Source organism: Salmo trutta, chromosome 16 (assembly GCF_901001165.1).
Source record: "Salmo trutta chromosome 16, fSalTru1.1, whole genome shotgun sequence".
Lineage (NCBI taxonomy): Eukaryota > Metazoa > Chordata > Actinopteri > Salmoniformes > Salmonidae > Salmo > Salmo trutta.
The window spans coordinates 2415204-2435437 of record NC_042972.1 but is presented as its reverse complement, the minus strand read 5'-3'; the positions used below and the strand labels follow the sequence as shown (position 1 = coordinate 2435437).

Here is a 20234-nt window from a genome sequence, read left to right as displayed (position 1 = left end):
AGAGGAAGATCCCGGACTGTTGTTGATTGGGAAACAAGAATAAACAATAAGGCATGAAGATTGGATGTTGAGTGACCAGTTGTCACATTGTCCAAATGCTTTTTTTTCTGTCTAGATAAAAAAGGATGTGATACAGTACTGATGAAATGTCTATTTGGGTTTTTCCAGTCCAACAGCAGTGCATCCCTCAGAACATCCGGTGCCAATGTAATCCAGTTGTAGAGGTTACAGCACATCGCGCCTGTGGACAGACAGGTCAGTAACTCATCAAATATGTCTATCTTTTCCCCATTGTTTTAGACATGAGGCGTGACATGCGGAACATCAGGCTCACCCCAGGAGAAGCAGTGCATGATCAACGCCACCCTCAGGAAGGAGACGATGTACTCGCTCTCGAAGACATTTAAACATCACAGATAGAAATTTGCACTGTGCCCACGAAAAAAAATGCAATGTGAATTGTATTGTACAACTGAATGAAACTGAGGAGATGCACTCAGATCAGCCTTTGTGATTGAACTTACGTGAACTATACTGAACAAAATATAAACACAACATGTAAAGTGTTGGTCCCATGTTTCATGAGCTGAAATAAATTATCCCAGACATTTTCCATACCCACAAAAAAACTTCTCTCAAATTATGTACAAAAATTTGTTTACATCCCTTTTAGTGAGCATTTCACCTTTGCCAAGATAATCCATCCACCTGACAGGTGTGGCATATCAAGAAGCTGATTAAACAGCATGGTCATTACACAGGTGCACCTTGTACTGGGGATTATAAAAGGCCACTCTAAAATGTGCAGCTTTGTCACACAACACAATGCCACAGATTTCTCAAGTTGTGAGAGCGCTAATTGTCATGCTGAGTGCAGGAATGTCCACCAGAGCTGTTTCCAAAGAATGTAATGTTAATTTCTTTACCAATAGCATCCTCCAACGTCCAACCTGCCTCACAACCGGAGACCACGTGTATGGCGGCGTGTGGGATGTTTATTTGGGAAACCCTTATAAAGTCACGAGGATGGTGAAGAAGGCGTTGGGGAAAGTGGATGCAGTCATAGTAACCAGGAGTGGTATGGCGTTGATATCGTGTAGTCATAGTAACCAGGAGTGGTATGGCGTTGATATCGTGTAGTCATAGTAACCAGGAGTGGTATGGCGTTGATATCGTGTAGTCATAGTAACCAGGAGTGGTATGGTGTTGATATCGTGTAGTCATAGTAACCAGGAGTGGTATGGCGTTGATATCGTGTAGTCATAGTAACCAGGAGTGGTATGGTGTTGATATCGTGTAGTCATAGTAACCAGGAGTGGTATGGTGTTGATATCGTGTAGTCATAGTAACCAGGAGTGGTATGGTGTTGATATCGTGTGTATCTAAAGAACAAAAGGCAGTCCCTCCAGGATTTCGCAACAAAGTTTTTGTGATTTCTGCAGCCAAAAATGCTTGATTTTGCGGCAGCTTTTATGAAATTCTGCGATACATTTTGCAATGTTTTTTTCCCCCCTCACAGGCCAGGGGGGAAAAACGTTGTTGACGTGTGGTTGAATTGGGCCATTCTGCACGGTAACAGTGCAGTAATTGATCAAAATTACAAACCCGCTTTTGATTGGACCCTTTTAGGCGCTAAAAGTACGGGAATTGGTCAAAATTGCATAATATGCGCTGATTGGTTGATTTTGCATTGAATTAGGCAAGTCAGTTAAGAACAAAGTCTTATTTACAATGACAGCCTACCAAAAGGCCTCTAAAAAATATATAAATATAGGACAAAACACAACATGAAGACAGACTCCTCCTGGGGATTAAAAATAAATTAAATAAAATTATAGGACAAAACACACATCACGACAAGAGAGACGACACAACACTACATAGCATGGCAGCAGCACATGACAACACAGCATGGTAGCAACACAACATGACGACAACACAACACAGGGTACAAACATTATTGGGCACAGACAACAGCACAAAGGGCAAGAAGGTAGAGACAACAATACATCACACAAAGCAGCCACAACTGTCAGTAAGAGTGTCCATGATTGAGTCTTTGAATGAAGAGATGGAGATAAAACTGTCCAGGTGAGTGTTTGTTGCAGCTCGTTCCAGTCGCTAGCTGCAGCGAACTGAAAAGAGGAGCGACCCAGGGATGTGTGTGCTTTGGGGACCTTTAACAGAATGTGACTGGCAGAACGGGTGTTGTATGTGGAGGATGAGGGCTGCAGTAGATATCTCAGATAGGGGGGAGTGAGGCCTAAGAGGGTTTTATAAATAAACATCAACCAGTGGGTCTTGCGACGGGTATACAGAGATGACCAGTTTACAGAGGAGTATCGAGTGCAGTGATGTCTCCTATAAGGAGCATTGGTGGCAAATCTGATCGCTCAAGAGCACCCTTACGTGCCGATCTATAAATCACGTCTCCGTAATCTAGCATGGGTAGGATGGTCATCTGAATCAGGGTTTGTTTGGCAGCTGGGGTGGAAGAGGAGCGATTACGATAGAGGAAACCAAGTCTAGATTTAACTTTAGCCTGCAGCTTTGATATGTGCTGAGAGACGGACAGTGTACCATCTAGCCATACTCCCAAGTACTTGTACTTGTATGAGATGACTACCTCAAGCTGTAAACCCTCAGAGGTAGTAATCACACCTGTGGGGAGAGGGGCATTCTTCTTACCAAACCACATGACCGTTGTTTTGGAGGTTTTCAGAATAAGGTTAAGGGCAGAGAAAGCTAGTTGGACACTAAGAAAGCTTTGTTGTAGAGCATTTAACACAAAATCCAGGGAGGGGCCAGCTGAGTATAAGACTGTATCATCTGCATATAAATGGATGAGAGAGCTTCCTACTGCCTGAGCTATGTTGTTGAGTGTAAATTGAGAAGAGCATGGGGCCTAGGATCGAGCCTTGGGGTACTCCCTTGGTGAGAGGCAGTGGCTGAGACAGCAGATGTTCTGACTTTATACACTGCACTCTTATAGAGAGGTAGTTATCAAACCAGGCCAAAGACCCCTCAGAGACACCAATACTCCTTAGCCGGCCCACAAGAATGGAAAGGTATCAAAAGCTTTGGCCAAGTCAATAAAAATAGCAGCACAATATTGCTTAGAATCAAGGTCAGTGGTGACATCATTGAGGACCTTTAAGGTTGCAGTGACACATCCATAACCTGAGCGGAAACCAGATTGCATACCAGAGAGAACACTATAGATATCAAGAAAGCCAGTCAGTTGATTATTGACACGTTTTTCCAACACTTTTGATAAACAGGGCGAAATAGAAATAGGCCTACAACAGTTAGGATCAGCTTGTCTATGACAAATCAGGACAGGTTGTTTCACTGAGCAGCCACTACAAACACAGGCTGTAAAACAGTGATCATTAACATTACATCATCAAACAGGTCATTACAGAAAACACCAGACTGAAACCTATCAGGATTATTTGTGAGGATAACATCAAGGAGAGTAGCCTGTTCTGGGTGTTTGGAGTCATACATTGTGGGATTGTTGATAATCTGAGAAAGATTTAGGGAGTCCCATTGCTTTAGGACTTGGTCAGGTGGTTTAAGCATGTCCCAGTTTAGATCACCTAGCAGGACAAATTCAGACTTAGTGTAAGGGGCCAGGAGAGAGCTTAGGGCAGGTAGGGTACAGGCTGGTGCTGATGGAGGACGATAGCACCCAGCAACAGTCAACAAAGAGCTATTTGAAAGTTTAATGTTTAAAACCAGCAAATCAAATTATTTGGGGACAGACTTGGTGGAGACAACCGAGCACTGAAGGTGATCCTTGGTAAAGATTACCACTCCACCACCTTTGGAAGATCTGTCTTGCCGAAAAAAGTGAGAACCAGAAAGGTTAACATCAGTATTCAAAACACTCTTCCTTAACCCCGTCTCAGTAATGACCAACACATCTGGATTGGAGCTGTGAACCCACACTTCCTATGTGGAGGCAGTGAAGAGCATTGAGCAAGAGGTCACAGTTCAGGAGAAGATATGGCACTGGATGCACCACAACAAGTTGCAAATGTTATACGTCAATCAAGTGATCTGGATACACTTATTGTGAAGAAGGTAGATTTTGTAACATTTATAGTCACAGTTATTAAGTACAAGTGTCCAAGAAGTCCAAGAAGCTGGACATCGTTATATCTGCAGCCGAGAAGTGTTTGGGCCTCCAAGACTTAACGGCAGAAGCACTGCAAGTATAACGTTTCAGGAAAGACCCAAAATGCAGACTGTGTTGAAGTAACATTGTTTATTACGGCAACAAGGGGCAGGCAAAAAAAAACAAGGGCAGAAAAAGAGAGACTGGGGAAAAGCAGGAGCGGAGATAAAATGCTGGTTGACTTGACAAACAAGACGAACTGGCAACAGACAAACCGAGAACACAGGTATAAATAAAGGGGAAGATGAGCAATACCTGGAGGGGGTGGAGACAATCACAAGGTCAGATCAAACAGATCAGATCAATACCTGGAGGGGGTGGAGACAATCACAAGGTTGACAGATCAGATCAATACCTGGAGGGGGTGGAGACAATCACAAGGTCAGATCAGATCAATACCTGGAGGGGGTGGAGACAATCACAAGGTCAGATCAGATCAATACCTGGAGGGGGTGGAGACAATCACAAGGTCAGATCAGATCAATACCTGGAGGGTGGTGAAGACAATCACAAGGTCAGATCAGATCAATACCTGGAGGGGGTGGAGACAATCACAAGGTCAGATCAGATCAATACCTGGAGGGGGTGGAGACAATCACAAGGTCAGATCAGATCAATACCTGGAGGGGGTGGAGACAATCACAAGGTCAGATCAGATCAGATCAATACCTGGAGGGGGTGGAGACAATCACAAGGTCAGATCAGATCAATACCTGGAGGGGGTGGAGACAATCACAAGGTCAGATCAGATCAATACCTGGAGGGGGTGGAGACAATCACAAGGTCAGATGAAACAGATCAGGGTGTGACACCTTTGATGTAGCATGTGTAACCTCATGTCCTTGTAGATTTACCCAATATGTCATGGCTAGATGTTGTCTTCTTCACTTTAACGGCATCTCTCCCAGCTCTACCTGCATCACTGCCCCCGGAGAGGTCCTGAGTGCTCCACAACATATTATTATTAGGGCCTGGATTACAGCTAGTTTTTTTTAAAGATGTCTGAGTTGCTGATCCATACTTTCATAATCCACTTTAACAGCGCTATATATACACGGTTTATTTTACAGACGAACAATGCCTTTTAAAAACATTTAAAAAACATACTGTAGGCCTAAATGAAGTACAGTGAGTGTGCACCAGTATGATGAGTTTCAAATAGGGAGACCTAGACCTAGTACCTAGATACAGTTGAAGTGGGAAGTTTACATACACCTTAGCCAAATACATTTAAACTCAGTTTTTCACAATTCCTGACATTTAATCCTAGTAAAAATTCCCTGTCTTAGGTCAGTTTGGATCACCACTTTATTTTAAGAAAGTGAAATGTCAGAATAATTGTAGAGAAAATGATTTATTTCAGCTTTTATTTCTTTCATCACATTCCCAGTGGGTCAGAAGTTTACATACACTCAATTAGTATTTGGTAGCATTGCCTTTAAATTGTTTAACTTGGGTCAAACATTTCGGGTAGCCTTCCACAAGCTTCCCACAATAAGTTGGGTGAATTTTGGCCTATTCCTCCTGACAGAGCTGGTGTAACTGAGTCAGGTTTGTAGGCCTCCTTGCTCGCACACACTTTTTCAGTTCTGCCCACAAATTTTCTATAAGATTGAGGTCAGGGCTTTGTGATGGCCACTCCAATACCTTGACTGTGTTGTCCTTAAGCCATTTTGCCACAACGTTGGAAGAATGCTTGGGGTCATTGTCCATTAGGAAGATCCATTTGTGACCAAGCTTTAACTTCCTGACTGATGTCTTGAGATGTTGCTTCAATATATCCACATAATTGTCCTCCCTCATGATGCCATCTATTTTGTGAAGTGCACCAGTCCATCCTGCAGCAAAGCACCCCCACAACATGATGCTGCCACCCCCGTGCTTCACGGTTGGGATGGTGTTCTTTGGCTTGCAAGCCTCCCCCTTTTTCCTCCAAACATAATGATGGTCATTATGGCCAAACAGTTCTATTTTTGTTTCATCAGACCAGAGGACATTTCTCCAAAAAGTACGATCTTTGTCCCCATGTGCAGTTGCAAACCGTAGTCTGGCTTTTTTAAGGCGGTTTTGGAGCAGTGGCTTCTTCCTTGCTGAGCGGCCTTTCAGGTTATGTCGATATAGGACTCGTTCTTCTGTGGATATAGATACTTTTGTACCTGTTTCCTCCAGCATCTTCACAACGTCCTTTGCGGTTGTTCTGGGATTGATTTGCACTTTTCGCACCAAAGTACGTTCATCTCTAGGAGACAAAATGCGTCTCCTTCCTGAGTAGTATGACGGCTGCATGGTCCCATGGTGTTTGTACTTGCATACTATTGTTTGTACAGATGAACCTGGTACTTTTAGGCGTTTGGAAATTGCTCCCAAGGATGAACCAGACTTGTGCAGGTCTCCAATTTTTATTTCTGAAGTCTTGGCTGATTTCTTTTGATTTTCCCAATGATGTCAAGCAAAGAGGCACTGAGTTTGAAGGTAAGCCTTGAAATACATCCACAGGTACACCTCCAATTGACTCAAATTATGTCAATTAGCCTATAAGAAGCTTCTAAAGCCATGACATAATTTCAGGAAATTTTCCAAGCTGTTTGAAGACACAGTCAACTTAGTGTATGTAAACTTCTGACCCACTGGAATTGTGATACAGTGAGTTATAAGTGAAATAATCTGTCTGTAAAGAATTGTTGGAAAAATTACTTAGTAGATTTCCTAACCGACTTGCCAAAGCTATAGTTTGTTAACAAGAAATTTGTGGAGTGGTTGAAAAACTAGTTTTAATGACTTCAACCTAAGTGCATGTAAACTTTCGACTTCAACTGTAACCCTACCACTGTAACTGATAACTAGACAGCCACTGAAATGTGTCATTCGCATTTAACTCAACCCCTCTGAAATACAGTCAGGAAAAGGTATTTGTGCTATGTTAATAGCTATGTTTTATACATACATTAATAAAGGATAAATACATTAGTGTAGCATTCAAAATATATAATGTATCTTTATAAAACAACTTATTACACCTGAACAGGATTTACCAGTGTCACGTTCTGACCAGTATGAGGGTTATTTTGTTAGTGTAGGCTGGTCAGGACGTGGCAGAGGGTATTTGGTTTATGTGGTTCGGGGTGTGTGTATTATGTAGAGGGTAGTTGATTTATGTATTCCGGGGTTTTTTGGTCACTGCTCTATGTTAGTCTATTTCTATGTTCTTTCTAGTTAGTCTGTTTCTATGTTTATTAAATTGAGGTGTGGACTCTCAATTGAAGGAAAGTGTTGTCTAGTTGCCTTTGATTGAGAGTCCTATATATTAGGGTGTGTTTGTATTTGTGGGAGGTTGTCACTTGAATTGCTGTCGTTTGCCTTCAAGTCTGTATTCGTCGTCCATCGTTTTGTTTGTATAAGTGTTTTCATTAAAGTTAATTATGAGCACTCAACCCGCTGCGCCTTGGTCCATTCCTGACGACCGTCGTTACAACCAGCACTATCTCTGGATGAAAGACAGATGGAAAACCTCAAAGTATGAATAAACATGGAGTGGGTGATTACACAGGCCTTCTGGAAGATCTGGTGAAGGACGAGATGATGGACAAGAAAAAAACGGAGTGAATATGGTGTGGAGGATCGCACAGAACTTTTGGAAGAGCTTGAGGAGGAAATAGAACAGGATGAGAGTGAGGATGAATTAAACATGGTGGCAGGTGGGACAGGATGAGAGTGAGGATGAATTAAACAGGGTGGCAGGTGGGACAGGACGAGAGTGAGGATGAATTAAACATGGTGGGACAGGACGAGAGTGAGGATGAATTAAACAGGGTGGCACGTGGGACAGGACGAGAGTGAGGATGAATTAAACATGGTGGCAGGTGGGACAGGACGAGAGTGAGGATGAATTAAACATGGTGGCAGGTGGGACAGGATGAGAGTGAGGATGAATTAAACAGGGTGGCAGGTGGGACAGGACGAGAGTGAGGATGAATTAAACATGGTGGGACAGGACGAGAGTGAGGATGAATTAAACAGGGTGGCACGTGGGACAGGACGAGAGTGAGGATGAATTAAACATGGTGGCAGGTGGGACAGGACGAGAGTGAGGATGAATTAAACATGGTGGCAGGTGGAACAGGACGAGAGTGAGGATGAATTAAACAGGGTGGCAGGTGGGACAGGACGAGAGTGAGGATGAATTAAACATGGTGGCAGGTGGGACAGGACGAGAGTGAGGATGAATTAAACATGGTGGCAGGTGGGACAGGACGAGAGTGAGGATGAATTAAACATGGTGGCAGGTGGGACAGGACGAGAGTGAGGATGAATTAAACATGGTGGCACGTGGGACAGGACGAGAGTGAGGATGAATTAAACAGGGTGGCAGGTGGGACAGGACGAGAGTGAGGATGAATTAAACATGGTGGCAGGTGGGACAGGACGAGAGTGAGGATGAATTAAACATGGTGGCAGGTGGGACAGGACGAGAGTGAGGATGAATTAAACATGGTGGCACGTGGGACAGGACGAGAGTGAGGATGAATTAAACAGGGTGGCAGGTGGGACAGGACGAGAGTGAGGATGAATTAAACATGGTGGCAGGTGGGACAGGACGAGAGTGAGGATGAATTAAACATGGTGGCAGGTGGGACAGGACGAGAGTGAGGATGAATTAAACATGGTGGCAGGTGGGACAGGACGAGAGTGAGGATGAATTAAACATGGTGGCACGTGGGACAGGACATGAGTGAGGATGAATTAAACAGGGTGGCAGGTGGGACAGGACGAGAGTGAGGATGAATTAAACATGGTGGCAGGTGGGACAGGACGAGAGTGAGGATGAATTAAACATGGTGGCAGGTGGGACAGGACGAGAGTGAGGATGAATTAAACATGGTGGCAGGTGGGACAGGACGAGAGTGAGGATGAATTAAACATGGTGGCAGGTGGGACAGGACGAGAGTCAGGATGAATTAAATACATACAAACTACCAGTAGTTTGTATGTAATTTTTTTATTACTTTTTACCCCAATGTTTTCCTTTTTGGATCCTTATTATCCACCTGTACAGTAGATGACGGAATATAATTCTTGCGAAAGCCATTATACCAAAGAAGAAGAAGAAGAAGGAACTATTGAACATTCAGGGGCGTGAGGGTCGAATCCCGTTGAAGGCACACTATTTTGAATTTTTTTTTTTTTTTTATGTGAAAGCACCAGTGCGAATTTTAGCATGTGAATCTTGGTGGGGTTAAAAAAAAAAGAAAAAAAAGTGGGATGCATGCCAGCAAAGCCACAACACAACGCTAAACATTAATTGCACTTTAACGGTGACAAACGGCGCCCACAAACCGCCTACATAATGCAGTCCCAACACCTTACCACTGCTGCACCTGGTTATCAGCGGAGCCTTGTCTGGCAGCAAAACAGTTCATTCAGCCTCATTTACTGCCTTTTAAAAAAAACATAGCTGATATGGCTGACTTGCTTAAACAAATGTGGTTTCTAATGCCAGTTGAGATGTACGAGCTATTGCATAAGGGGACGACAAGTGGATTAGAGGCAATCCGTAATTTTGATTAAGACATTAATGAGCGAGCTAGGACTGACGTAGTCAATAACTATTTGATCAGCACTTTTGAAATGTACAGTGACAGAATTCAGAACATGGGTCGTTCTTAGTGTTCTCCCTTTACACCAAGTCACAACTGTAGGATAAATAAAGGGGGCATATAAACAGACAATGAAAGCTCTTACAATATTCAATGATTACATTTCTCTAAAACAGGTTATAGGCTACATGTGCACCACAAAGTCAGAACAGTAGGTGAAATGAAGAGGGGTAAATATAATTATTAGGGTGAGGCACATGGGCTACTAACGTCTTACTACACAACATACACGTATTACTTTCTTAGCTACAGTATACACATCTTCCTGGCATATTACATCATTTATGCAGCAGCAGACAATATATTTTTGGACTCATTTGAACAGGAAGGTGGTGCGGCAGTCCTTCGTGGGCAAATTTTATCATAAAAGTCTGGCATTCTCTGGATTTATGGAATTTCAAAATAACTGGAAACCCAGAAAAAGTCTAATCACGATGACGTCATTGATCTTTAGGTCGTAGCTCTAGAAAGAGGCCGGATTTACAATTCCTAGTTGGATGACCATTCAAAACATATTTTCCCAGTCGGAGCTCGTTTATTCCCGGCTTCCCAGTTGTCTTGAACTCACTGAAGTCAAGTTTTCGCAGTTCCGAGTTAACAGTTGTTTTGGGAGCAGAACAAATCATGCTTCAATGACAGCATGGCCAATGTTGAATGTTTGTCATTTTAAACTTGAAAAAGAGCCCCTTAATCCCAGATTTGGGACCACACAGCGACTCCACTGAATAGCAGGCTAATGATTGCTTTGCAATGCTTGGATTTAGACACTGTCACTGACTCCTTCCAAACCACTCATTGTTGAGTTTGTGATTTCCAACTTGTTGTGTAATGTTTATGTCTAATGGCCGATGAGCAACGATATGTTTTATCTGTCATTTCTCTTCGTTATTTCTCTTCATATGACAAGGATTGAAAAGGATTACCCAGTAGGTTGTCGACTTGATTCATGATGATGACTGCTAGCTAAGGTTTTGAAAGTATGATGTTGACATGATCAGTCCAATCAAAGCTACTGTACACATTGTGGGGCTCAAATCACCTGCCCTGAATGACGGGTCGCCACCGGAAAGCACACATTCTGCATTGTTGTTCAAATAATTCGTCTTTTAAGATTAGTCAACTTGAAGGCAAAAAGGGCAGCACGATATAAGATTCGAGCCTGGTATTCCAACTAATTATGGACTAATAAAACAACAACAAGTTTTGCTGAAAATTACGGGGGAAAACATGAATCTTACAAGCACTTATTGCTGACCAGCAGATGTCACTAACGTGCATTGTGAACCTCTAATGAAGCTGCGAGTAAATTGAACCGTTTTCCGACACAATTTGTTGAAAGCCTTCAGAAAGCCTCGGTTTTTCCCCAACACTAAATACACGGATCGTTATCCGTCTTCTTGTTTTATGTAGCTAGTAACTCGGATGGCCACGATATATATCCATGTAGACACCACTGGATAGGAACAACAATGGAACCCTGGTGGAAACACCCTGTTATTTTGAGCCAAGATGGCGGCGCTTTAACCCCTCCACCGATAGGAACAACAATGGAACCCTGGTGGAAACACCCTGTTACTTTGAGCCAAGATGGCGGCGCTTTAACCCCCCGATAGGAACAACAATGGAACCCTGGTGGAAACACCCTGTCACTTTGAGCCAAGATGGCGGCGCTTTAACCCCCGCCTCACTCTAGCCCCTACCACCTGTTTAACGACTCTACTCGAAACACGGCGAAGACGCCCTTAGCAACAAACCAGACAATCACACTCAACAACAAAAAATATAGGAGCTCCTGCTGTTGACAAGACTGGTTAAATCATAAGTCGTTTTTAAAACGGCGCTAACGCACTGAGGACATATAATATTACCCGAAAGAGATCTCTGAATTCAGCGAGAACGGAGGGCTTTTGCCCAGAGTTGAGGTAACGTTAGCTAGCTACTCTGCTAGCTAGCTAGCTAACCGACGATAACCCGTCTCAAGAGAAAACAGCTTCCCAAGCATTCCGGAAGAAGGACGAATCCTGGTCCGATCGAAGCAAGAAACTCACTAGTTACATTGCTAACTAATCAGTCAACGCAAATAAACTCGAGATTTTTTTCCTTTGGGAATGGTTCTCTGTGTGGATATAGTAATCAACCGACAGAGAAAGACGAGGGCCACACGGGTCAGACAGCTAAGCTGTCATTTTGGGACTCCAACTATTTTGGACAGCGGGAGTAATTCAACGTTTGCTCAGTCGGACGTGTGTTTTTGTGGCTGTGCTATCGTTAGCTGACGGAAACGAGAAACGACCCCCATCGCTGGAACTTTTTCCACACTGCAGGGCTAGCGAGTTGGCAAAGCCATGGTTTTTAGGACGAGAGCAAGGTCAGATTGTGTAGGTAGAGAGTCCTAGCTAGAATATTAAAGTTGAGCAAGTGAGGAAAGCTATATTAAAACCAACTTATGTAGCTATATTTCATCCAACGAAGTTGGCTATCGGGATATTTTTGGATCACTTGAACTAGCTACACGAACACGAATTACAAGTGATACAAGCTGCCCTCTTAAGTATTTTATTATAACTAGCCAAGTGTTGGCAATGTTTTAAAATTTTATACGGTTGTTTTTACTAAAGATTTTTAACTTCCACCTCGGATGCTGGCTTCAACGTTAAACTGCAATCATGATGGTATTACAAAGAAAAGCAGAAGGCCCCATAACAGCAGGTAATTAACTGATTATAACTGGCTTCGTACTGTGTTCTAATGTACTTACTGTAACGTTACATTAATGTACTCAAAGCAAATTCTATTTGTCACATGTGCCGAATACAACTGGTGTTGACTTTACCATGAAATGCTTTACTTACGAGCCCTTCCCAACGATGCAGAGTTTAAAAATAATACAATAAGTTAGTAACACAAAGAATACAATGAAATACAGAATAATGGCGCTATATACAGGGAGTACCAGATCAATGTGCAGAGGTAGGAGGTATTTCAGATATGTACATGAATGCAAGGTAAAGTGACTAGGCATCAGGATAGATGTGATTCTAGTATCAGTTATTGCACACAGTGGCATTTCACCGGCCATCATTTGTTAGCTAGCCATTTTGTTGAACACAAATGTAACATTTGTCCCTGAATTATTTTGTTTCCATGGTTCAAGACAGTTGATCATCTCAAAATAGCTTGGGAGTCAAGGACTGTTGCTTATTTTTGGTCACGTAGTGTATTTTCAAGAATGTGGTCACCTGCTCATCGAACAGCCCCAGACCATTATTCCTCCTCCACCAAACCTCACAGTTGGCACTATGCATTGGGGCAGGTAGCGTTCTCCTGGCATCCGTCAAACCCAGATTCGTCCGTCTGACTGCCAGATGGTGAAGCTTGATTCATCACTCCAGAGAATGCGTTTCCACTGCTCCAGAGTCCAATGGCGGCGAGCTTTACTCCGCTCCAGCCGACATTTGGCATTGCGCATTGTGATCTTAGGCTTGTGTGTGGCTGCTCGGCCATGGAAACCCATTTCATGAAGCTCCTGATAAAGTTATTGTGAGCATGATGCTACCACCGCCATGCTTCACTGTAGGGATGCATGGCATTCAGGCCAAAGAGTTCAATCTTGGTTTCATCAGACCAGAGAATCTTGTTGCTCATGGTCTGAGAGTCTTTAGGTGCCTTTTGGCAAACTCCAAGCGGGTTGTCATGTGCCTTTTGCTGAGGAGTGGCTTCCCTCTCGCCACTCTACCATAAAGGCCTGATTGGTGGAGTTCTGCCGAGATGGTTGTCCTTCTGGAAGGTTCTCCCATCTCCACAGAGGATCTCTGTCAGTGACCATCGGGTTCTTGGTCACCTCCCTGACCAAGGCCCTTCTCTCCCGATTGCTCAGTTTGGCCGGGCGGCCAGCTCTAGGAAGAGTCTTGGTGGTTCCAAACTTCTTCCATTTAAGAATGATGGAGCCCACTGTGTTCTTGGGGTTCTTCAATGCTCCAGACATTTTTTTTGGTACCCTTCCCCAGATCTGTGCCTCGACACAATCCTGTCTCGGAGCTCTACAGACAATTCCTTCGACCTCATGGCTTGGTTTTTACTCTGACATGCACTGTCAACTGTGGGACCTTTATATAGACAGGTGTGTGCCTTTCCAAATCATGTCCAATCAATTGAATTGACCACAGGTGGAGTCCAATCAAGTTGTAGAAACATCTCAAGGACGATCAATGGAAACAGGATGCACCTCAGCTCAATTTCGAGTCTCATAGCAAAGGGTCTGAATACTTATGTAAATTAGGTATTTCTGTTTTTAATCTTTGCAAACATTTCTAAAAACCTGTTCTCGCTTTGTCATTATGGGGTATTGTGGATAGGCTGATTTAAAAAAATAATAATACATTTTAGGATAAGGCTGTAACATAACAAAATGTGGGGAAAAAGTCAAGGGGTCTGAATACTTTCTGAATACACTATATATTAGTATTTTTCTATTTATAATTTTTTTTCCAGTTTCCCCTTTTCCCATTTTGTATTACAACGTATAATGGATATATACTGTAGTTCAGTTGGAGGCGGTAATGCAACATAATTAGATGCCAACTGCCGTTAAAATCCACCGAAGAGGAATTGCATTACAATTCTACGTCAGGCAGAAAATTAGTGTTTTGGATCAGGCACGTTTCCTCTCATGACCTCTACAAGACAGAATGCTGAGTAAAATGATACTTCACTGGTTGTCTGTGCGGTTGGTTCTTTTGCAGGTAGGAATGTGAGACTATATATATATATATATATATATATCCACAGGAAAGTATAATTGTATTAACTTTTCAAAGCGCTGGTAGTGTGTTCAGATTTGTCACCTGAAGCATGTACACAAGATGAAAATACATGCATGTTTGCAGAGCTCATGCATGTGTTTACATGGTTCTCCACATGCTTCTGGTGGTAGAAATATGAACTATATGATATGAATTTGAACTCAAACACCAGACTGGCTGCACGAAACAACCGATACATAAAAAAAATATTGAACATTCTGGCTTTATAGCTTGTGAGTGGAAGTTTTTCCAAGCAAATTGTATGGCATTAATCTTTAGACTGTGAACCAGAGGTAATCGCAGTCTGATTTGTCAGGCAGACCAAGACCCTACGGTGACAAAGAAATGAAGGCACACGATAAAAACAAATGTTTTGAGGTATTAAAACCGCAATACGCAGTTCGGTGATTTTCATTTTTCTCTAGGGACACTGGTGCTACCAAATAAAAAAATTCTAAGTTGCACAGCAAAATATTTAGGAGCGTATGCCCTCAAAATGGGAGCACTGTAGACTGTGATGTCATAATAGCGTTGGATCAGTTCCACTCAGTGGAGGTAAACAAGTTGTTTTCTGACAGTTGCAACTTTGTGTCTATTGATCAGACAAACACTAGACTCCTGCATGGCTGTAAGTACTCGACTCCAGAGCCAGTCAACACTGGAACAAGTGCTGAACTCATGTTTCTTTGCAGGTCTTTGAATCTATTTAAAAAAAAAAAAAGTATTTAGCTAACTAGGCAAGTCAATATAGTCTTATGAAATAAATAGATATCTCTCAGTAGTTCTGTATGGACAGACAGTTGAGTCAGCTATAGTCTAGCCAGCAGTCTGTGTCTACGCTGTTGCACCATTGTTAATAGTCTGGTTTATGACACGTGATCTGAAACATTTCTGGGGTCTGGGGTTGTTCCCTTCGCTCTACTCTCTGTGGTGTTTGTCCCTCCTGGACCACCACCTTCCGCATACAGACACAGGCGGTGTGTTTGCTAAATAGCTACGTTTTTCCATAACAACAGTGCCATTCACATGAAATTGACGCCAACCCTTTTGGTTTGAGTTAAGTTATGGGGGAGGGTTCAGTAGTAATGTTTGGGGCCAGAGTGAATGTGAATATGGGGGTAAAGTGCTGAATCCACAGTCTTAACTCTCCTTTCATGCAGGCCGTGTGTATTGTACCCCCACAACACAGAGCACGTCTGTTTGACAGTGCAACACAGGACAGGAGCCTGGCGACACAGCTCTAACTAACCCCACATCTCTCTATGGGTTAATCCCTAGCTAACATGGCTCTCTTAGGGCTAACTCTAACTCAACTGATAGCAATACACTGATGTCCGTTTCAACTAACGCTAACTTAGCGACACAGTTATCTATGTGGCTAACGCTAACTTAGCTACACATCTTTCTATGGGGCTAACGCTAACTTAGCGACACAGTTATCTATGGGGCTAACTTAGCGACACAGTTCTCTATGGGGCTAACGCTAACTTAGCTACACAGTTCTCTATGGGGCTAACTTAGCGACACAGTTATCTATGGGGCTAACTTAGCTACACATCTTTCTATGGGGCTAACGCTAACTTAGCGACACAGTTCTCTATGGGGCTAACTTAGTGACACAGTTATCTATGGGGCTAACGCTAACTTAGTGACAGTTCTCTATGGGGCTAACGCTAACTTAGCTACACCGTTATCTATAGGGCTAACGCTAACTTAGTGACAGTTCTCTATGGGGCTAACGCTAACTTAGCGTCACAGTTCTCTATGGGGCTAACGCTAACTTAGCTACACAGTTATCTATGGGGCTAACTTAGCTACACCGTTATCTATAGGGCTAACGCTAGCTAGCTACACATCTTTCTATGGGGCTAACTCTAACTTAGCGCCACAGTTATCTATGGGGCTAACTTAGCGCCACAGTTATCTATGGGGCTAACTTAGCGCCACAGTTATCTATGGGGCTAACTTAGCGCCACAGTTATCTATGGGGCTAACTTAGCGCCACAGTTATCTATGGGGCTAACTTAGCTACACAGTTATCTATGGGGCTAACGCTAACTAAACTGTTAACCTCTATGGGCTAGCGTCCCACCTATTCAACAGCCAGTGGAATCCCGTGGCGCGATATTCAAATACCTTAGAAATGCTATTACTTCAATTTCTCAAACATATTACTATTTTACACCATTTTAAAGACAAGACTCTCGTTAATCTAACCACACTGTCCGATTTCAAAAAGGCTTTACAACGAAAGCAAAACATTAGATTATGTCAGCAGAGTACCCAGCCATAAATAATCAGACACCCATTTTTCAAGCTAGCATATAATGTCACATAAACCCAAACCACAGCTAAATGCAGCACTAACCTTTGATGATCTTCATCAGATGACAGTCTTAGGACATTATGTTATACAATACATGCATGTCTGTTCAATCAAGTTCATATTTATATCAAAAAACAGCTTTTTACATTAGCAGGTGACTAGCATGTGACTAGCATTCCCACCGAACACTTCCGGTGAATTTACTAAATTACTCACGATAAACTTTCACATAAAACATAACAATTATTTTAAGAATTATAGATACAGAACTCCTCTATGCACTCGATATGTCAGATTTTAAAATAGCTTTTCGGTGAAAGCACATTTTGCAATATTCTAAGTAGATAGCCCGGCATCACAGGGCTAGCTACTTAGACACCCAGCAAGTTTAGCACTCACCAAAGTCAGATTTACTATAAGAAAAATGTTATTACCTTTGCTGTCTTCGTCAGAATGCACTCCCAGGACTTCTACTTCAATAACAAATGTTGGTTTGGTCCCAAATAATCCATAGTTATATCCAAATAGCGGCGTTTTGTTCGTGCGTTCAAGACACTATCCGAAAGGGTAAATAAGGGTTACGAGCACGACGCATTTCGTGACAAAAAATGTCTAAATATCCCATTACCGTACTTCGAAGCATGTCAACCGCTGTTTAAAATAAATTTTTATGCCATTTTTCTCTTAAAAAAGCGATAATATTCCGACCGGGAAATCTTTTTTTATTACAAAGAGAGTGAAAGTAAAAGCATGCTATCCCCTCATGCACGAGCCTCAGTCTAATGGCCCTCTGATAGAGCACTTGCCAAACGCGCTAGTGTGTTTCAGCCTGGGCCTTGAATTACGTCATTCAGCTTTTTCCCGGGTTCTGAGAGCCGTAGGAAGTGTCACGTCATGCCAGAGATCCCCTGTTTTTGTTAGAGATGATCAAGGAGGGCAAGAAATGGTCAGACAGGCCACTTCCTGTAAGGAATCTTCTCAGGTTTTGGCCTGCCAAATGAGTTCTGTTATACTCACAGACACCATTCAAACAGTTTTAGAAACTTTAGGGTGTTTTCTATCCAAAGCCAATAATTATATGCATATTCTAGTTACTGGGCAGGAGTAGTAACCAGATTAAATCGGGTACGTTTTTTATCCGGCCGTGCAAATGCTGCCCCCTAGCCCCAACAGGTTAAAACCAAAGTCTGTTTTATTTTTCTTGGTTTGGGATTTTATATCTTTTTTCTCTCAATATTACAATTATTCCTAGAGAAACAACGGAAATGAATGTCCTGAGTCCATGTCAAGGCTCAAATCACATCAGATGACCATTTTCTTTACTGAATAAAGGAGAGAAACTAACATTTAGTTTTGAGTGTAATTCCCTGTAAGGAGGAGAGGAATATGTCGGTCTAGCGATGTTTCTGCTGATGTTTAGACCTACTGCTGCAGCAAATATCATGGCAAGAGTTTGCTAAATAATGGCCACCCAATTAAAACAAATACTCATGCTATATACTTCTGTCAGGTAAGCCTACTTTGCAGTTAACTTTTAATTGAGAAGGTTTTCGGGGAAAATTATTAGCATCGCTAACTGGCTACTACATACGGAGTAAAAGACAAACGCCTGTAACAGACAGACGGGCAATATTGCTGGAAATGAACTGGCAGATATCGTTACGTTTTGACTTTTTAAGCCAATAGTGGCTAACCAGGGTGGAGATAATGTCGATGTGGTTTTGATTGGATAATAGCCGAGATCTTTGAGGACGGCTTGTGATGTAAAAATGCATGTACTTTTTATAGGTGGGCTGCGGACTACTAGTAGTTGGAGACCCCTGGTCTATGGGTTAATTAATGCTAGCAGGCGAATTCCACGGATACCTATTAGCTAATGCTAACTAGCCCCATAGCTCTCTATGGTCTAATGCTAGCGCCACAGCTCCCTATTGGCAAATGCTAACTAACCCACACAGCTCTCTATGGGTTAACGCTATTACTAGCATGAACCGGTCAACCCCATTCACAGCCCCAGACTGGCTTAGCCAGGTGCTTAAGGTTGCCAGAGAGCCACTGTTGCTCAAAGTGGTAGGCCTATTATTGGCCTATTAATGGGGCTAGCAGATGCTACTGTGACGGCAGCATCTTTCCGCTTGTCTGTCTGTCTCCACCGTTTTTTTTTGTTGTTCTGTGCATCCACGTTGAAGCGATGGAACACAGACACACACAGGTGTGATCTGAAATAGAATCATTAATACGGAAGGGATCTGATAACGGAAAGGGTCTGGTTATGATATGCCACAGTATGCGGGACTATGTGTGTCACCTTAGACCTGCACACAGAGGGGGAACGACAGGCCTGACATTTTGTTATTAGAAGTTGCTCCACGGAAATCTAATTAACATAATGCAGAAATCCCCATCTGTTTAAACTACAGATCTTTTTGTTGTTGTTGCATGGGCTGTGTCTCAATCCATCTCATCCGCCAGTATGGCCCGTCCCCATCTGTTTAAACTACAGATCTTTTTGTTGTTGTTGCATGGGCTGTGTCTCAATCCATCTCATCCGCCAGTATGGCCCGTCCCCATCTGTTTAAACTACAGATCTTTTTGTTGTTGTTGCATGGGCTGTGTCTCAATCCATCTCATCCGCCAGTATGGCCCTTCCCCCATCTGTGGTGAAAGATGGCAGAGTTAGAGCGATGTTTGTCAGACTGAGACATCCTGAAAATCGGTCTTCTCACGAAAACGTCTGTAGTCTCCGACTGGTTTGGCCTACAAACTACCGCTCTGTAGAAAGATGAGACTCTCAGGAAGGGGCTTCTGCCAGGGCACCAAGGGCTTCTGCCAGGGCTGCAAGGCCATTAACTAAAATTGCTAAGTAAATTGATTTGAAAACTGAAAAATTGTAGGAATTCTGTGAAGAAAATGTATGTAAATGTGCATAAGTAATTAGCCTTTATGTTGATGTGTAGGTGATAGCCTATGCCTATTGGCTACAGCCTGTCATGTCCAGACCGATGCTGATATAAGGGAGGAGCCTGAAAATGTAGCCAAACTTTCTTGAGACTGATTCCATATGTTATTTTATAGTTTTGACATCTTCACTATTATTCTACAATGTAGAAAATAAAGAAATCAGTAGGTGTGCCCAAACTTTTGACTGGTACTGTATATTCTATACATGTGGTTAGCATGTTCAATTAATACATTATACTTTCTAATAATGCCATTAATACATTATACTTTCTAATAATGTAATGGATGTTTTTTTGTTTTCATTAAGA

General features: G+C 42.6%; 1 protein-coding gene across 2 annotated transcripts in view; it reads left to right on the top strand.

The window, feature by feature from the left end:
• The first annotated feature begins 11378 nt into the window (after positions 1-11378).
• Positions 11379-20234, top strand: part of dyrk3 (dual specificity tyrosine phosphorylation regulated kinase 3) — a 32975-nt gene continuing 24119 nt past the window's right edge. Inside the window, exons 1-2 of one of the 2 annotated variants that reach the window (XM_029692739.1) lie at positions 11379-12215; positions 12456-12546. In XM_029692739.1, coding sequence (XP_029548599.1) covers positions 12504-12546 — 43 coding nt within the window. In that variant the 5' untranslated portion in view covers positions 11379-12215; positions 12456-12503. Of the gene's footprint in view, positions 12547-20234 lie in introns of both variants that reach the window. The other variant, XM_029692736.1, reaches the window with a different exon arrangement.